The 20656-nt window shown below is 42.7% G+C and overlaps 1 protein-coding gene and 1 long non-coding RNA gene across 9 annotated transcripts in view; one reads left to right on the top strand and one right to left on the bottom strand.

Annotated features, from left to right (window-relative positions):
* PRSS35 (serine protease 35) overlaps window positions 1-8818 on the top strand; it is a 152528-nt gene extending 143710 nt beyond the window's left edge. For 4 of the 8 annotated variants that reach the window (XM_083431193.1, XM_083431199.1, XM_083431197.1 and 1 more), the window contains one exon: window positions 6025-8818. In XM_083431193.1, the coding sequence (XP_083287319.1) occupies window positions 6042-7286 (1245 nt within the window). In that variant the 5' untranslated portion in view covers window positions 6025-6041 and the 3' untranslated portion in view covers window positions 7287-8818. Of the gene's footprint in view, window positions 1-1855; window positions 1991-6024 lie in introns of those variants that run through there. The other 4 variants (XM_083431194.1, XM_083431200.1, XM_083431196.1 and 1 more) reach the window with 2 other exon arrangements.
* LOC310673211 lies at window positions 988-7757 on the bottom strand. Its single transcript, XR_014508913.1, has 3 exons — window positions 7679-7757; window positions 1340-1398; window positions 988-1252 (listed from the first exon to the last, which is right to left on the bottom strand). It is a non-coding gene; the product is annotated as an uncharacterized lncRNA (long non-coding RNA).
* Window positions 8819-20656: the final 11838 nt, after the last annotated feature.

Here is a 20656-nt window from a genome sequence, read left to right as displayed (position 1 = left end):
CTGAGTCATAGGTCGGCTTCGAATTATGAATACTCTGGACCATTGTAGTCTCAGTACTTTTATGAGAGTGGGCTGTAATATGGAATGTAAATTTTGGTTCATTTAAGGAATTAACTAGGAGGCTGGCTTCTAAGGAAGGATTGGAACACAGTAACTTGGAAACTCAAGTATTAGGTAGGTAAAGGGACCCCTGACCATTAGGTCCAGTCGTGGCCAACTCTGGGGTTGCGGCGCTCATCTCGCTTTATTGGCCGAGGGAGCCGGCGTACAGCTTCCGAATCATGTGGCCAGTATGACTAAGCCACTTCTGGCAAACCAGAGCAGTGCATGGAAACACTGTTTACCTTCCTGCCAGAGCGGTACCTATTTATCTACTTGCACTTTGACGAGCTTTCGAACTGCTAGGTTGGCAGGAGCAGGGACTGAGCAACGAGAGCTCACCCTGTCGCGGGGATTCGAACCGCCGACCTTCCGATCGGAAGTCCTAGGCTCTTGTGGTTTAACCCACAGCGCCACCCACGTCCCTTCAAGTATTAGGTACCCTAATATAAAAAGAGAATCAGGTATAGTTAGGCTACTGGAGTGGCTATAAAGAACACGACACCTTTACGCTATCTTCCAAGGGCAAACCTAGGTAAAGTATTTTGTGTACTGAGCTCTTTTTTGACAAGCAAATTTATATAATATAATAGAGAAATTCCCCAAAGATCTTGGAATAGGGTAGCACCATAGCCAATTACAGTAGGCAGTATATAAATATAAATATTTATTTTTTTAAGATGAAGGGATTTGCACACCCAACCTAAGGGGGGTAGCTGCCATCCTATTACAATATTACAGTAAGTTTCTGAAAAAATAAGATGGTACTTTCATTGGGGAAAAAATAGTCTGAAGTGTGCTAAGCATTTTTCAAAAAGATAAAATAAGAAGTGTAGCCCGCTAAAAGAAAGCAACACGGCAAGCTATGTGGAACAAGAAGCTGCCCTGGAGGAGAATACCATATTCCAGTAATAGTATACTCAAATGAAGTACAGTAGAAGTCTAAAAAATAAAAGTTTCAGCCTTCTAGGGAATTCATAAAGTCAATTATTGGATATGTCTAGATTTTTCTGCCCTCTGGTGGCAGCACCACAAGCATACTTGCATGTTTAAAAATATGAAAGGAAAGTTAAAAGGAAGAAAAGCAGTATTTATTTACTTTAGTTCTTAGTCAACTCAGCCTTCAGGAGGGGTCAAAACCAATAAGAATAGGCTGAAAAGCAAATATAAGTGACACTGTCAAATTTATAATCTAGTTAAAAATCTTAAATTAAACACTAGCAGCCTGCTCTCAGTTTACCTCTAATGTATTCCCAATCTGCCTTAAGTAGAAGTCTTGTAATGTTTCCAGATGATGAACTGCAAAGGAGAATAAGTTCCATGATTACTTTTTAATAATAAACTACTAAATATTTACTAGCATGGAAAACTTTTGATAGCATATCTCTGTCCATTCATGTGGGGCTGATCCAGATGCTTCACTATCAAAATCAAAACGCCCACAATTGGGCAGGAATACCTGTGTGGTCCCTTTTAAGTAGCTGTGCATTCCTCTACTTATGGTGGCCACTGCCAAAAGAGAGGAAAGGCACGACCAAAAAAAAGAGCAGGTGCAGATTTGCATAACATATGCTCATGCAAATTGATATGTACAGATTGAAATTTATTTAGAAATAATGCCTGAAAATTAAGTAGAAATATGGGGGAAGACAGTGGGGAAGGCTATGTCCAGATGAGCTCAGTCTGTTGTCGAGGTACCAACTGTTGATGGCCAGCTTCAAGGCCAACATGGTTCTTTATTTTTAAACCAGGCTTGGGCTGGGCAGCCCTTCATATGATGCCATGAAAAAGAGGACTATCCTCCTGGCAGCCTTCCAAACAGAGGACTGTGTTCAGTGGAATGGGGCGTATAATCACTCTACCTGCAAACCAGAGTCAAGTGAGTGGCAAGGTGAGCTCTGGCCCCATTGCCATGGCAGCACAAAGTCTAGGAGGTTCAGCAAGAAGCTAAAGAACTCTCCAAAAGATAGTGCTTGTTTGATATGGCAAGTGTGGGTGTGAGCCAAAGAAAGACACTGCTCAGGGCTTTGCTTCTGGGAGACAAGGCTGAGCAGGATGATGAGGAGGAGGAAGATCTGGGTGCTTTTTCCTTCCATTCTTCGGGCCAAAGGAAGAAGAACCCAGGAGGGCTAAAGAGGGAGGCAGAAGCTACAGCTAGAGCAGCTGAGGAACACTAAGAGTCTCCATTAAATCACATGTACCAAACAGCCAGAAGCTAATTGCAAGTTACCTTTCTGAGTTTGCTGTAAGCAGGGAATATATATTTAACAGACCGCAACGCAATACAAGAAGCTGGTGTGGTCTTTGTGGCAGTGTCAGGGCTGGTTTCAAAGAGTTGCAACACTCAGCCTGTTTTACTAGAAAAACCTTCTAAGGGAAAATAAACCATTAACAACCCCAATCAAATAGGATCACCCTCATTAGGAAGAACTTGGGGGTAGTTCAGAATTTTGAAACGGTTCTGTATGGTGCAGGCCTAGCTGCTCTTCCAGCTGGATGTAGCACCCAGTGCTGCAGCGGACCTTTACTTTTTTTACCTTTAAGATCCTCCTGCTGCTTCTGGAGAGCAGTTTGTGTGAAGATGAGAGCCTGTGCAGAACAGTGGTTGGAGCATTGACTAGGGACTGTTATAAAAGGTAAAGGTACCCCTGCCCGTACGGGCCAGTCTTGACAGACTCTAGGGTTGTGCGCCCATCTCACTCAAAGAGGCCAAGGGCCAGCGCTGTCCGAAGACACTTCCGGGTCACGTGGCCAGCGTGACATCGCTGCTCTGGCGAGCCAGAGCCGCACACGGAAACGCCGTTTACCTTCCCGCTAGTAAGCGGTCCCTATTTATCTACTTGCACCCAGGGGTGCTTTCGAACTGCTAGGTTGGCAGGCAGGGACTGTTATACCAGGGTTCAAATCCCCACTCCTTTCCATGTCATTTCCTGCAGATAATGTGCTTAAGGCAAGGATATAGGCAGGGGTGCTGACTTGGGTCCCAGGTTATGGGTGCCCAATGGCACTTGTGACAACGGCAGTGCTTCTGAGGCCTCGCGGGGTCTCATAGGTCATATCTGAAGCCTTGCAAGACCTCCAACACAACTGGAAGGGCCTCCAGCGTGGTCTGGGAAGTCGCTTCAGTGCTCTGATGCAACTTCCAGTAGAAACCGGAAGTTGTGTCGGAGCCCTGTATTGTGAGTGCCCTGGCACCCAGAGCCCCCCTAGACCTGGCGCCTGTGGATAGAGGCATTTTTCTTTGCCCACAACTTCCTCCTTGCTGACATTGTGGAATCTTCCTCCTTGCTGACAAGTGGAGTCTTCAGTAGGGCATGGAGAGAAGGCAGGAAGGGATCTGCTATTTGTTAAAATGGTCTCCTGCCCACCCACCGGACTGGGAGGAGGGAAGCTGAGTTGCTTCACAATTGACTGCTGTGTCCTTGCTACAAGAGATCTACCTGCAGAAGCCTGTCTTGCCATGTGGATTACCATCAAATAAAGACATGTGTGCACCCCGATTCACATAGCAAGATCCTTAGGCTTGCTGCACTAACAGATATGTTTTGAAGAAGGGATTTTGCTGTAGCTACACAAACCATTTCTGGATTGTATTGCTATTCCAGGAAAATAGTCCAGGTAATTAAAAACCCATAGAATTAAACTATCATCAAACCCACATTTCAATAATAGCTACTATCTTCCTTATTCTTTCTTTTAGAACTTGAGCCACATCTTTTTCACCTTTTCTTTAGCCTTTAATTCTGAAAAAAAATATTATTTTTAAAAAACCTTTAATGTAGACTTCAGCCCTTTTTGAACTCTGGTATATGTAATAACAACAAAAGAGAGCTCTTTATCCTGATCTGCACTTTAATTAGAATATTGAACCATAGAGTCTAACCAGATGCATGTCCTTAAATGCCTAGCTCTTAAAGTATAATTAGAGGTACTGCCATTTCCACACATGTCTGAGGCTTCCATAGTGGTGAATGTATAAAGTGGGAGAGGAATATATAAAGTGGGAGAGGAAAGCAAGCTCCATTCTCCAAATGGCAGAAGTCACTGCATTTGTTAATACTGTAATGCATCAAATTCAACCTGTAAAAAGCCATGTTTGTTCCATTTACACAGTTCACTGGCATTCAGCAGACGTGGGCATAATGTGTAGATTTGCTCTAAGTTATTAAGAATGTTACTTCAGGATACCTTGGGTTTTCTCCTTCGTTAACTTACTTGGAATGCCTGGGTCAGGCTTGCAAATAATTATTCACCTGATTGCTAGTGATAAGAATGGTACTTAGATGCCCAGTCAGGGAAGTTGTTTTTTTAAAAAACATGCTTTGATTTTTCTTTTACGTCACAAATTACTAGTGCTCCAAGCTCAAATGAAACAGTGAAGATATAAATGCCCCATTTAAGTTGACAACTCTAGGCACTACCAATAGTAAATATTAGTATATCCTCTAGGCCCAGTTATCCTTTCATGCCACCAGTTTATGTACTAACCACTGTACTGTAGCATACTTTATTACAAAACAACCCATCTTTCATTTATATCTTGAGATGTTCTTAGTCCACCTATGGGAAACACCATTCAGCTCTCTGTAGGCCCACAAAGTGCCAGGGAACCCTGTCCACTTTCCCCTACTGCCCAGGTGACTAGCCATTACTGTTCCCATCCTGGTAGGCAATGTGGCAACAACTATTTTAGCTACGTTGGGATTGCTGGGGAATGCACATTAAAGCTTGTGTTCTCCAGCACTGCCAATGCAGCTGGGGAGGGGACAGATTAAAGTGTGGGTGGGTGGGACAGAAGGTTGAAAGAAGATGCTGGTGTCCCATCCCCCCCCCCAATTAAGTCCTTCCCCACCGACTGTCAAGCAGCTCCACTTGCCTGTCAAAGTGCTGCATATGGCCCTCAGAGGAGGCAAAAAGGTTGTCCACCTCTGTTCTAGTCCATGAAAATACCTTGGTATTCATCTATTCATTAAAAATATATATCCTGCCCTTCACCATAAAACAGTTGTGGGATGGGTTACAACAGATAAAATTAAAAGCAATATTGGCCGGTGCTGCTCAGTTAAAGGCCTAGTGGAAAAGAAATGCTTTTGACCTCACGCCTGAAAGTAATTAATGTTGGTGTGATGTAAAAAGGAAGGAAGGAAGGGTCTCCATGAGTGTGTGTCTATAAAGGGAGGAGACAATAGGATTCCACAAGATTCCTAAGCAAAGCAGCCTAGCATAGAAAAAGGAAAGGAAATAAAATGAGGGAAGTTAGGCAAGGAAGGCATGGCATCAAGGAGTCATTGCTTGAAAATCATGCCAGATGGAAGTGAAGGTTATTAACAGGGGTATTTATTCCTGTGAGAAGCAATTCCCATCCCCTTGCCATACAGATCAAGCATGTCATTGATCCCTAGAAGTTAAGATAACTGTGACAGATCTTCCAAGTAATATCTCATCTAGTTTGGCCTTTAGGTAGATAGAAATGCAGTGTGGAGCTGCATAGATGTCCCTAATCTCTCATTTTCAGGCAACATGCAGAGGGTTGTTTTTGTGTGTGTGTGGGAGCAGGGCTGGAATTTAAGCTGTGTGGGAACTTAACGATTTATCATAGTTTCAAAGTCAAGTGGTTAAAAGCAGAGTGAACAGAAAGAAAAATATTTTCATGAATCTTCCTGGCTTTTCATAGCCAAATTAATGACAATATTGTTAAATACAGGACACAATTGCAAAGATCTATAAATAGAGAAAGATAATGATTGTGGTCTGAGTACCTTGTCCTACATATTCAGTTTATTGTCTTTCTAAGAGTGCTGTTGCTATTTTTAAATATCTTAACCATGCTACAAAAATAGTATAATACTTATGTCATCCTTTAAATGGAAACATGTCTGACGCTGCAACATTTAAACAAACACTTATTGTGTTTTGTTTTTAACAGAAAACCAAGAGACATAATGGACCGTGCTCTTCTGTTACTGCTGTTTTCCACTCTTGTCTGGAGCCTCATGAATGGAATAGATGCAGAACCAGATTTCAGCTGGCAGTTAAGAAAAGTACCACAGATAGTGAAAGAAAAAACTTTCCTCCTCGACGCTCCTAAATTTGAAGCAAATGCCAAATTGGAGCTGAGTGGAGTGTGTGGGATTGAATGCCAAAGGACTCTCCCGGTGCCACGCCTGTCAGACTTGAAGGAGCTCCTCTCCTACGAGACTGTCTTTGAGAACGGCACACGGACCCTGACTGAGGTGAATGTCTTGGGAGCGGATCTTGAGCCAGCGGCAAACACCACCGCCAAGGTGCGCTCCAGGAGAAAGAGGCAGGTTTACGGCACTGACAGCAGGTTCAGCATTTCCGACACGCGCTTCCTAACCAACTTCCCTTTCAACACCGCTGTAAAGATCTCCACGGGCTGCAGCGGCATCCTAATTTCACCAAAGCATGTCCTCACTGCTGCTCACTGTGTGCACGACGGCACCAATTACATCAAAGGCAGCAAGAAGCTGAGGGTGGGGTTGCTGAGGCTGAAATCCAAAGGGGGCGGCAAGAGACGCAGGGGAGCCAAGAGGAGCAAGAGGGAAGTGTCAGAGGTCGAGGACCACCACACTGATGCCAAACAGCTGGAACAAGGTCCCAGCAAGAGAGCTGGCAGGAAACAAAAGGCATCTGGGTTGAATGAGAGGAAATCTGAGCGTAAGCCTTCCTTCCAGTGGACCAGAGTTAAAAGCACACAGATCCCCAAAGGCTGGCTGAGGGGCATAACTGGAGATGTTGCAGTGGATTACGACTACGCAGTCCTGGAGCTCAAGCGTCCTCACAAGAAGAAATACATGGAGCTGGGCATTAGCCCAGCTAGCAAAACAATGCCTGGAAGCATGATCCACTTTTCCGGATATGACGCTGACCGATCTGGCCAACTGGTCTATCGGTTTTGCAGCGTATCTGAGGAATCCAGCGATCTCTTCTACCAGTATTGTGATGCCGAGTCTGGCTCTACTGGATCGGGGATCTACCTTCGCCTTAAAGAGCCCAACAAGAAGAAGTGGAAGCGCAAAATTATTGCCATTTATTCTGGTCACCAGTGGGTGGATGTCAATGGGGAAGAGCAGGATTACAATGTGGCCGTTCGAATTACTCCTGCCAAATATGCCCAGATTTGCCTCTGGGTACATGGGAACAATGACAATTGTGCACAGGGCTAATGGCAGCCGATGCAAGATCAGCTCTAGTATCTGACAGTGCTATGAAGTGAAGAACCTGCAAAAATAAATGCTGAACGTACAATGACCTGCATCTGACTTTATTTGAACTTGAAACCAGCATTTTTCTGATATGCTGAAAACATTTACACAGCATTTAGCAGAATTTCTTTTCGACTGAGTTGTTTAAATTGACCGTAGATATGACGTGCACTTAAAGCCCCATATTGTATTACTGTATTTATTGTTTTTAAATTGTGGTAAATTCGAGTCATTCATATTATGGAACAGAAACTAATGGCTCTTTCCGTTTGCTTGCATTTTTAAGGAGAAGCGTCTTCTCTTTTAACTGGTACTATTAAACTATGTGATTGTTTTGTTTTCAACTTATTTACTTGTCTCAGGGTTCTGCTCCAGTATGTTTTCTATTCTTCCTGTTACACAGGTTGCATGTCCATTATTGTACAGTATCTGCAGGAGAATCCAATTGTGAAACACTGGGATAAGACAAGAAACAAAGCTCTCCCATAACCCTTATTACTGTAGACAATACCTCTTCACATTGAAATGCCTCTGCCAAGTTGGCCTAGTTTAGATCATATGCAAAACCCACAAATTCCTTTTCCTTGAATTCTAAAATAGCAAAGTGGAACTTAATGAATGTAGCATGTCTTCTGTTTGTGGGGGGAAAGGAACCATATGAGTACAATTTAATGCCTGTAAATTCAGTTTTAGAAGATATGCAAAAGTGAGATGATTAGATGTGTATTTGTTTTAACCTGTCACTATTTTGAACAAATCAGTGCCTTAAAAATATAATCATCAGCATCAAGTGATGTTACTTTTGACAAGAGGCAACAATGACAACTACTAATTCAAGTTTTGAAAACAGTGGTTAAAAAGAGCTAAACACACCAAAGATGAATAAGGTTGTCTTAAAAAATGGGATTATAGGCCCAAGAGGCCATATGCACTTGAGAGTGAGGGCAGCCCCCATTCACCTTACTAGAGAGTAGGGCAACTCTCTTTTCTTCAATACAAAACTCTGGCCCATTCATTGAAGTGAATGGGGAAGCCTTTACAACAAGGCCAAAACACATAGTTGAGATGATTATTGAATTGGGACTACCCAACAGACTATATTTTCCTCTTATGTAAATACATTAGGTGACTTATTATATAGCAATAAACCAACTGGGTTCATGTTCATTTCTGAACCTCGACTTTTACTAGAAAAGTATTTAACATGAGCTTAAGTATTGCAAATTTACACATTTCAGTAGCTTTAAAAAAATTATATCAGCTGAGCTTCCTGCTTCAAATGTACTAGTGTATGTGAAAGTTCTTTGTGACAAAGCTGGTTGTCAGGATGCTGTTTAATATGTAACATTAAGATGCATACTCCAGGCCCATATAAGCTTGGTTTTTATTAGCATTACAGTAATTCAGTTTTTAACTTGTATTGATCAATTTTTTCCCCCACCAGTGTGGAAGAACAAAGATTTTTTTAAAAAATAAATGACTATTAAAATATATATTGATGGCCAAAATTTTTACAAATCATCTCTATATTGTGTGAATGAGATATTATTAAAACACCATTTGTGTATATAATTATTTGGGGATATTAAATTTGGCATTGACTTGCAAATCCATTTTTTTAAAAAATCATTTCTATTATTGAAATGTGCATTTGAAAGCATCCCAAACAAAATTAAAATCTGTTATCAAAGTTCACAGCGGTTATATGGAAACATTATCATTTTAAGTTAATTTCCCCTGCAGTATTAGCCACTCATTCTTAAAGCAGCAGAGCACACAAAGTGGAAGTTTTAGCCTGGCCACCTGGTGAGAAATGGAGTTCCTGACAGTTCTATTATATTCTAGAAACAACCATTAAAATATTTTTTTTGGGGGGGGGGTGGATTCATGAGGGTAGCAGGGAGGAATTTACCCCACATTTTATATGTTTTTTTAAAAGGCCTGATTTCTTTTCTTGCAACACACACAAGCTATCCACTTTAGTTGGGTTCACATAATGAAAACAGAAGGTAGATGAAAACTGCAGAGCAGGGCAAATTGTTGGTAAGATACAAATACAGTGGTGCCTCGCAAGACGAAAAGAATCCGTTCCGTGAGTCTCTTCGTCTAGCGGTTTTTTCGTCTTGCGAAGCAACCCTATTAGCGGATTAGCGGCTATTAACGGCTATTAAAGGCTTAAGGGATTAGCGGATTAGCTGCTAAAAGGCTATTAGCAGCTTAGTGCCTTAGAAAAAGGGGGTGGAGAGCGGAAAAAAAATCTCAAGACTCGCAAGACATTTTCGTCTTGCGAAGCAAGCCCATAGAGAAATTCGTCCTGCGAAGCGCATTGAAAAACGGAAAACCCTTTCGTCTAGCGGGTTTTCCGTCTTGCGAGGCATTCGTCTTGCGGGGCACCACTGTAAACCTTTAGGCCCTGGGACAGATGGATGGGACCCTCCTAGACATGACAATTCTTTTGGACTGAGATTGTGTGATGCATATTGTTGACCAGTCAGAGAATGGGAGATTGACAGAAAAGTATCCAAGACTCTCTAGAAGGATGTGTGCGACAGGAAACAGTGCAGCCTTGACATTTGGAGCAGTGTGGGGGTTAAAAAATTGCTAGCCATTTCACTTTGTAGTTTCCCTAGTGGACCAGTCACCACTGAGCCAGGGATATGAAACACCTGAGCTCCCGGAGAGTTGTTGCCAGTTAGATAATAATGAACTAAAGTGGATAGTTTGATCTAGTGGAAGCTATCTTTCTTTCCCAGTAAAAATCCAGAAAAAACCACACTGAAAGTCCACATAACATTTCTGATTAGCAACTCAATGCCTTCAATAATTAGTTCTGTGCCAAAAGCAAATTGCCGCTGAGGTTATTAGGAATTGATGCATTACTGACTATGGAGCCATGTTTTCGTCCTGGGCCTGTCTACCCTATATTCAGACATCTATTTGAAAGCACAAATCGGTCTCCCACTTTTATCACTGCTTAATTTAAAGACTTATTTCCTGCATAATCTTCCGCAAAAGACAAACTTTCCATTTTAAATATTCAGCAATAATAACTTGCTGCAGCACAGCCAACTGTGTATATCAGGATTAAAGGCCAAGTGACGCAAGCTTTCAACATGCAGACAGGCTGAAATCACTGATGCTGCGTGATAATACGTGGCGACGGGGAAGTATTATCTGCATCCTGCACTAAGATAAAGTTCTATTTCCCATACAAGTTTCCTACAAATGCTGGATTTAGTTTTGATAAAGTGCAGAAGGGAAAATGTGAGCTTCCAACTAGGTCAACACAATTCTGCCAACTCGTTTCACCATCATGGATTACTCAAGAGCGGCCCTTCAGATCCCTTTGTCTGGCCCTCAGTACTCTCTCTAGGCAAACTTTCTGATTAGCAAACTTTTTCAGCAGGGAACTGCTCCACTCTCCCTCAGCCTTTGTGGGGGGCCGGAGGGGAGGGAAATGAACAAATTCTTTTGCCCCACAAATAACCCAGAGATGCATTTTAAATAAAAGGACACATTCTACTCATGTAAAAACACACTGATTCCCAGACCGTCTGCGGGCCGGATTTAGAAGGCAATTGGGCCAGATCCGGCCCCTAGGCCTTAGGTTGCCTACCCATGCTCTATGCCATACTCCCTCACCTGCCCTGCTTGAGTGTTTTTGCCTGAGTGGGAGATCTCTGATAGCGTATCTTGCTTGCTTAAAGGATGGAGATCTGAGGTGGTGGTGCATAAATTAGCCTATTACACCAATGTAAAATTCACACACAGGTCCCACTGTCTGCCCTCCCATTATGCCCCAAAAACTCATCAATGAAAAGAAGCCTTTCCCTTTTCTGATCTTTCTTATTTGTCAAGAGTTAAAAATACTGTATACAGGTTTACACAGTGTTACTGAAGGCAACTGCATTAGTTTATCGTAGATGAGACTGATGCTTAGGGCTTGAAATATATTCTGTTTTGTGTAGTGGTGGAATGGGATATGGACACAGACCGCACAGTCTTAAGCTGCCATTCTCTTACTGGTAGATATGCATTTATCCATAGACAAATTTCATTATTATGGTCTAGAGCCTTAACCAGAACATTAAGACTGTCTTAATTCCCTTGAATTAACTGGCAAGGAATTATATTAATCCAAACATGTAAATATAAAAATGCATGTTTAAATACTGTAGATTCGAATAAGAATCTATTTTGACAGGATTTTGTATCCATTTTAGGCATATTTTTATTGTACATTTTTAATTTTGCACTGAAAGTTTGGGGTGTGTGTGTGTATAGGAAATATTTTTGATCCAATTATGCAATGACGGGAGGAAGTTCAGGTGCTGGATTTCTGCCTGTCATGTAGCTGTTAAATACACAGTGAAAAGAATGGCAGCCCTCTGACACTAACTGGCCTTTACCTCACCTGATCCCTTAGAGCTTGCTGCTTTTGGCAGCAGAAAACTAGAGATTTAATGGAACTATAAGGGCATTGATTAAGCATTTTGTATGGGGAAGTAGCAGTACACAGAGAGTCTACTCTGACCTCATAAATGCTTAAAAGGGGTGGCTTTAAACTGGCTAGTTTATTTTTTCTAGATTTACATAAATCTTGTGAAAACTTCTGTACAGAACACGCTTGCCAAAGGCAGCTCTAGATTACTCACCAAAGCCTACTCCACATCTGGATCTGGTTTCTGAGGAGAGGAGTGATTAAAAAAAGAAAGAAACTTTGGCATAAATAATAAAAGAAACTAAACAGGTTCCAGAACAGGCATTAAATGGCTACCCTTCATTTCTATATACCAATAAAATGCCTCAGACTTCAAACCTTTATACTGCTAGGCCCATTGCGCTGTTACTAAACTGTTACTAAAAACATACAGCAGAAAGGAAGAGAACCTCCAATACGACAATAGTTGCAATTCAGAACACACCATTTATTATGTTGGAACCGTCTTTTGTGGGCATAAGCAGCTCCTTCATAAATTGGAAGGAGAACTCACGAGAAACCATTTGTTTCTACAAACAGAGGCTTGGTTCTCAATGGGAAGCCACATTGTCAGGCCTGCCTCCTGTGCAGTTGGTGCAACAGAGACAGGTAGGGTAGGGTAGTCTGTATCAACAAGAGGTCTCCGAAGCCCTGTTTGGGTATCCTAAATGCCTCGTGCAAAGGTGAAGAGTGAAGACAAGCATGCTAGCTCTACCTTCCTTCTCCCCTTATTGCCGTTCCCTTCACCCTCCACAGATTGGAGGTACAACTTCTGCAGTGGGGAGCTTTTTGTAATTGTGTAGGCTCCTTGTGCAATTTAGACCCCTTGAGTGTCCACGTTCTGAAGCCTAAACAAGTGCAGCAGACTCCCTACTTCAGAACGTATCCCTCCTAGTCATGGAGGGTCATTACGGTGGTGGAGGAAGGCAAGCTAGCACACTTGACTTCTCAAACAGGAATTAACCTCTGCAAAGATCAGACAGGAAGTCACTTCCCAGATGGACGCAGTGACTAGGCCACTTCCCAATTGTTTATTGCTTCTCTTGCTGCAACCTTCAGGTAGGGACATGTCCTGGAGCTATCTCACCCCCAGTGCCAAGCAACTTTGCTTCACTTCCAGCTATGCCTTCTGTATGTGAATCATGGCAAAGATATGGACTGGCTCGGAACAGCTTACAGATCCCACAAGTCTCTTAAATTTTAACATATTTCTTTCATCCCTTGTGCAATACTGAGATTTAGTCGGCTACCCTGCCCTGAAGGTCTCATCTCAGGGTTGTATGTGCAGAGGTGAAATGACTGCACGCCACTGAGGGAACCGTCACATGCCCCCTAAATCCACCTCTGATTGTATGGTTATGGTGACTGTTCCCTAGTTTCATTCTCTGGTTAGTCCAGTCAAATAAATCCCAGTCTTGTTAAAGCATCATTTTTTTGCACAAAAGGGAAGAAAGGATGGAACTTGCAAGCCCACAAGGCTCTCCCTGTCACCAAACCATGGTTCGGTAATCTCGAAAAGCATTACATCTGTACCAAGTCAGTGAAAGCAACTCAGATGGCAGCAGATTGAAGTACTCATCCCAAAGTGGAAAAGCCAGCCTTTAATTTTAACATACAAGGTGGAGACAACATTGTAGGCACGTGACAAGTGGCTAAGTCTAAGTGGGCCCTGCGTCTGCCCCTCTAACCACATCAGTTACAGGCTGCTTTGGACTGAAAATGACATGGCTTTCTAACAGCTGGGTGCAGCCATGTACTTTGCTTGTGTCAAGACCACAGTGGACAGCTCTTCTTAGCAGCTGCAAGCTGGCAAGGCGACATCTGCAGAACCCGGGGCCAAATTCATTTTGGAGTCTGCTTTTTGGGCTATATTTGGAGGCTAACTTTTCTGCTAGAGTCTGGAACTATCCATGGACATCCTGAGAGACAATGTAATTTCAAAAAGAATATGTTAAGTGATACAACTGAAGAACACAGGCATAATTCAGAAAGCAAGGATCTGTTGATAGTTTTATAGCAGCAGGATCCTTTTCCTATGATCTGAACCCTATATAGATTCAGAAAGTACTTTCAAGGAATATGCCTCAGTAATTAAGCTTGGTTCATGAACAATGTTATTTACCACCCCCTATTTATTTCTTAAAAATAGATAGTATGGTTGGTACTCACCTAAAGGGTAAATTTCTGCTGCAGTCGTCGGATATCAAAGTTTCATAACCCACAGCCTCCCAGAATACCAGGGAGACGATAAGACTACACAGTGCCAGAGAAGATGTTCAGAAGCAATTATGTCAACTTCCCATCTCATCTCAATGTCCTACAGTGAGACCAGGCTTAGACAGCATCACTGCTTTCTCTGCTGGAAAATCCCCAGAGCAGGGCCAGTCCAAGACATTTTGACACCTGAAGCAAACCACAAAATGGTGCCTCCATCCCCACTAGGGGAGAAGAGGTAAGTGAAATTCTACATCAGGAACAAGGTGAGGAATAAAGATTGGATCTGCTACCCCTGAGGATCCTGTAGCCTGAGGCTGTCGCTTCAGCTTGCCTCATGGGTAGACCAGCCCTGCCCCAGAGCATTAAATAATCCATTAGTCGCCAGATGCACACCATTCAAATGTTATCTTTGCCAAGCAAATTGCCGCCACCAATCCAAATTTCACAATGGTGATCTGACTATGACAACAGAAAGCACTACACATGTCCACACCTTCAGACCACACTTAATATCACTTAGGGACAAGGATTACATCAAGAATGTCCGACACACTGAACATGGCATTCCTATTTTCAAACTTCAGAATAGTGACCAATATTGCTTGGTTTCATTTGGGAGTAATTATAAATGTAAGCATGTCTCAAAGCCCTCTGAACAGTGCTCCATCAAACACACTTTCAGATACCTACATGATTTTAATCAATACAGCTTGCCATGTTCATTTTAACAGGAGTTAGGGCTGGTTTTTATGTTACCTTCAAAGCATGATTGCGTCATTACATTGTCTTTCTATTGTAAACTACCCTGTAGCACACTTTTGACATACATACATACATACATACATACATACATACATAAATATCCACATGGCAGCTTCTCACATTGTTTAGTTTATTTTGTTAGAACTTGCATATGACATGGCTTCTACCTATATTGCTGGCCTATGTATTTTGAATCCTCTGATTTTTACCCTTGTTTGTATAGTTCAGGAGAAGCTAAAGTGGTGCCCTCCAGATGAGGCTGGACTACAACTCCCTTTACCCCTGACCATTGACCTTACTGGCAGTGGCTGATGGGACTTGTAGTCCAACAATGTCTGGAGGGCACAACATTGGTTCTCATTCTACAGAAGAGGAAAAAATAGGTTGTGTTCCAAGAACCTCTCCCACTTGCTCTGGGAGCAAATGGTGTGATTATTTTATTAGGTGCTGTTAGCTACGCAAATAACATTATAACAGCAGCAACAATGTGCCACCACTAAAACACAGAATATGTTAAAAACAACAGTCAAAGGGAAAAGAAGGAAGGAAACTATTTATTCCCATCGAGACAACACGTTCAAACATTGCGCAAACATAACTTTGTGCAATGTTAAGTGTGGTAAAACAAAGAAAAGCAGATTTATGCATATGTAAATTCTTGTTTTGACACCAAATTTCACTGGCAATATGGACGCGGGTGGCGCTGTGGGTAAAAGCCTCAGCGCCTAGGGCTTGCCGATCGAAAGGTCGGTGGTTCGAATCCCCGTGGCGGGGTGCGCTCCCGTTGCTCGGTCCCAGCGCCTGCCAACCTAGCAGTTCGAAAGCACCTTTAAGTGCAAGTAGATAAATAGGGACCGCTTTATAGCGGGAAGGTAAACGGCGTTCCGTGTGCTGCGCTGGTGCAGGCTTGCCAGAGCAGCTATGTCATACTGGCCACGTGACCCGGAAGTGTCTCTGGACAGCGCTGGCCCCCGGCCTCTTAAGTGAGATGGGCACACAACCCTAAAGTCTGTCAAGACTGGCCCGTACGGGCAGGGGTACCTTTACCTTTACCTTCACTGGCAATATAAAGAAACTGAGCTACTCCTCCCTGCCTACCAAATTGGCTTTGAATGTGAATGGTACACGAGACAGCGAGGACTATATTTGATGTCCTCACACTGAAGCAAACACGCCCCTTCCCAAAAAAAGAATTGACAATTATAAGCTTGTAAGTAATATGTTGGCGAATTTCATGTGTTCTTTAACAGCTTTTAAAAATACCTCAAAACAAACCTAATCCATCTTTTAGCTGTTGGCAAAGTAAAAAAAAAAAACTTTTTTAAAAATTGAAAACCATACTAAAATTACAGGGTAGGATAAAAGTAAACCATAATATTAACTTATGAGCAAAAGGCACATGAGGTCCAAAAGATCCTGAGATATATACAAACAGCTAAGTTATATGGACTCTTGCCACAACACTTAAACCAACTGTTTGGTGAAAAATCCAATCTGCTATAAAGGCTGCGTCTTAGATGCCCGAATAATGAAATAGCACAGTAAATCTGGTTTTTGCGTGTCAGGTTCACAAAATCCTGCCTTTTACTTCAGGCCAAAAACCTTGGGTGAAACGGTGCTGGTTTCAGATTCAGATCATATCCACACCACACATTTAAAGTACATGACTTCCCCCAAAGAATCATGGGAACGGTAGTTTGCTAAGCATGCTGCTGTTGTAGCTCTGTGAGCTGTAAACTGCAGTTCCCAGAATTCTTGGGGAGGGAAGTCACGTGAATTAACTGCACTTTAAACATGTGGTGTGGATGTGACCTCAGAGTTATAACACAATAAAATACGTTCTTGCTGGGATTGTATGCATATGGCCCACCTAAGATAAATCGTGGTAGCACTTGAGGAATAGGAGAAAGGATGATGAGGGACCAAACGTATTCCTTCAAGCAATTTATAAACCAGCCTTCAGTAACAGGAATACCAATCTCTCCACCTAAGCAGCTGTTCAGAGCTACTGCTCAGGGCCACCCTTATCAGTGCTCCAAAGAAGGCAGGAACAGCGAGCTCTGGCTTCCCTGCTTCCTCTTTATGATGAAGCCAATTTCAGGTAATATGTGCGGAAGAGAGGGTGAAAAGAAAAGCCCCATTGAGCAAATGGAAGTCCTTAAGTGACTTTGAAATTACTGAGCATGGCTCAATTTCATTGGGTCTACTTAGCTGATGATCACCTATTAATTGATTATTAGGATGGTGATTTAAATCTGTTTGGCATCTAACACAGGGCAGTCTCTAGGCAACTTACAATCAGCTTCAAATCCTTTTGAAATACCAGCAATTACCCCAGTGAAGAGGAAAGTAAGTTGTCAGTGTTGGCATCAGGCAGGCCTCACTTGGGAGAGCATTTCACAGGGTGGAGCACAACTGAAAATGGCCCTCTTCTTTTTGATGCATATATAGAAATATACTTCTGCACACAACCCCTAGCTGGATCAAGACAATGAAATGTGGCTCATGGATCATCTAGTTCATCCAACCTGGTGCCCTTCACATATTTTCGGACCACAATTTCCGTTATCCCTGACAATTGGCCATACTGCCTTGGGCTGATGGAAGATGAAATCCCAAACATCTGGATGGGGGAAGGCTGAGCATCTGGAGGGCACCAGATGGGGGAAGGCTAAGCTAGGTCTTCGTAGGGTAAGGAGAAAGATGGTAATACCTCCCTATCGCGTTGCAAGACTTAGTGCTCTTGCTTGTCAAAGTTCTTGGGATTTCTCTTGCAGAATACCACAAAGTAACATCTTGATTCCAATTTTAGTTTTACATATCTTTGCAAGATAACCAGATTTCCACCAGTCATCCAAGCATGGGCAGAACTGAGGTTTGAGTTTAGCACACAACAACTAAAACAAAGTCTGCAAACATACAGTCATACCTTGGGTTGAAGTAGCTTCAGGTTAAGCATTTTCGGGTTGCGCTCCGCAGCGACCCAGAAGTAATAGAGCGCATTACTTCCACACTCAAAATGACGTCACGCACATGCGCAGATGCGGCGCATCGCGACCCGCACAGACGCGGGTTGCGTTCGCTTCAGGATGCGAACGGGGCTCCGGAACAGAACCCGTTCGCATTCAGAGGTACCACTGCATTCACATTTACATGTAGGGTTGAGTTATTAGGCTCTGTCTATATGCAACTTTGGTTTCAAGGCAAGTTCCAGACTGCCACCTGCTGGCTCCAGAATTTCTTGTAACTCTAGTATTGTGAAGAAAATCATTGGTAAAACAGAAGCACGGACAGAGTCGCAACATACAGATTGCCCCGAGGCTGTCACTGCTTTGTGGCAGGGATTCAAATGCATGCTGGAAATTTAGGTTAGTGCAGTTAAAGTGGGAGGAATGCTCTGTTGACCTGGAGAGAGACAACTCCACTTTCAAACAAAATACCACAGCCTTTTGAAATCAAGAAAGTGACAAGATGAATTACTTACATTAATATGTGCTGGGTGAATAAATAATGAACAAGAAGATATGTAAACACCCCACAAGCAAATCAAAATGTATGCTTAGTATAACTACTCCATAAACACATCAGAATGAATACAGTGGTACCTCGGGTTACAAACACATCGGGTTATAGACTCCGCTAACCTGGAAGTAGTACCCTGGGTCAAGAACTTTACCTCAGGATGAGAACAGAAATCGTGCTCTGGCGGCGCGGCGGCAGCAGGAGGCCCCATTAGCTAATGTAGTACCTCAGGTTAAGAACGGTTTCAGGTTAAGAACGGACCTCCAGAACGAATTAAGTTCGTAACCCGAAGTATTGCTGTACTCAAGAAAAACCAGACTTAGGGCTCATCCACACTAGAGTTTAATGTGGATTTGAAGTTGCTCGTGTCTCTCTTTTTTTCCATGGTGTCCACACCTGTTCAGTTCAGGTTTCCTTACTTGGAGCAATACGCACACATTTTAAAATTATTATTTACTGTTCTTTTAGTTTCTGTTCTGTGGTATTATAGTTTATGGTAGGGGCAAAACTAGGTCCAGGGGGAAGCGGAGATTCTGGCTGAACACGGGAAGGTTCTTTCACTGAGAGCTGGTGATGGGGTGCTCTCTTGGAGAGTGGTGGAAGGAATTGGGCAGAGGTCTGGGATTCTTTGGCTGCAGTTCATGCATTGCAGGGGCCTGGACTGGATGGCACTTGGGGACCCTTCCAACCCTGAAATTCTATGATTCTGTGAAAATCTAATAGAGTGAAAACTTTGAATTTCAGAAAAAAACATGTTTTGGGGTAGCTTGTTTTAAAAAAGGTGAACATGTTTGTGGGTGGAGGAAATACTAATTTAGGGGAGGTGACAACGCACCATACCACACCACAGAAATATATCCCCTCAAACACCAGCCATTAATGTGAATAGGAAACCATCAAAAAAGATTTGGGAGGCATAAATGGAAAGTGCTTATGTACACAAAGGCACACAAACACACACATGGAAAGAGCAGCCTAAGGCCCTCGTGTTGACACACCCCTTTTTCTAACCATTAGCTTTGTGCAAGCAAATCAGGATTAATATTGAACCAGGAACCTGGAGATTCACACCTTAACTGTGTTAGGTATTTTTATTATCCATATACCCAGCAGAGGGCAGCCTTAGATCCAAAAGCCTGTCCTGAGCTCACTGCTTCTCAAACATTTTGAAACAGGACCACTTGTCCACTTAAACTAACCCCCCTTTCAAGTCCTCTGCAGCAGAAAACGCAAGAACAGATCAGCCAGCAAGTTTATATTTTCTGTTTCATTTTTAATGTCAATATACGCATAAGCACCCAATTTAAACAGAGTACCATACAGGGAAGGAAAAGACAGGAGGGAGCGAGCCAGTCTTTTAAAGCGGCATCACAACTGCAATGGGTTTCTGTTGACTGGGTGAAAAGCCCAGGAAAAGGGGGGGAGCCCCTCATTACATGACTGAACCAGGAGCACATTGGGAGCCAGACTTTTAGAAACACCACTCCAGCTGCATCTTGAAAACCTATCTCAAGATTAAAGTAGAAGTATGCTAAGAAGCTCCGCTCTCAAAACTTTGCAGTAATTCCCAATAATGCAACCTAAACATGTCCAGACTTGACCAAGGGGATTAAATGTCCAAGAACTCCACAATATCCTTCACCCAACACGTACACCAATAACTTTTCCCTTTGATTTTTACATAGCCCAGCAGTGCAGAATTATTTAGAAAAATTGCGATTAAGGTGTCAATCATAGGTGTCTGTACTTAGAAACCAAGGCTCACCAAAATTAAGGGGATTTGTTCCTGAACAGACCTGTTTAATTTTGAGCATTAAACTAAGTCTTCAAGGCCCAAAATTGTCCCCAAATCACCAGCTTAAAAATATAATTTTCAGACTCACCCAGGGGATAGCCGAACCCACCTCTTCTCCAATAACTCCTCTTACGGTACAGCCTGGACTCTGGGATTCTTAAGCACAGGCCTAGGAATCTCCTTGCTCACTGACTCTCCCATTTCTGTCTATGGCTTGGCTTTATGCAGCAGAAATATCTGCAACACTATGGTGACCAATAGTTACTAAAGGTCACACAATCTCTCACTTGAATGTGTGAAATAATCTATACCCTATAGAAAATTTCCCACTTGAAAATGAGTTGCTGCTTTAGCTACTTACCTAGAAATTAAATTTTGCCTGAGATGCGCATTACTGGATCATTCGATTGAACAGAATGGCGGCTTCTGATGCTACATTCTCCTCTGCACCAGAGGACTGGAAAGCAGCCGGTTTTCAAAAAGGGATCTAGGCAATTACAGGCCTGTTTTGATGAAAAGCATTGCTTAAGGAAAGCTTTGGTGAAAAGTGCTAAG

Source organism: Podarcis tiliguerta, assembly GCF_965153285.1.
Source record: "Podarcis tiliguerta genome assembly, chromosome: 3".
In the NCBI taxonomy this organism is placed as follows: domain Eukaryota; kingdom Metazoa; phylum Chordata; class Lepidosauria; order Squamata; family Lacertidae; genus Podarcis; species Podarcis tiliguerta.
This window is presented reverse-complemented; position numbering and strand designations above follow the sequence as displayed.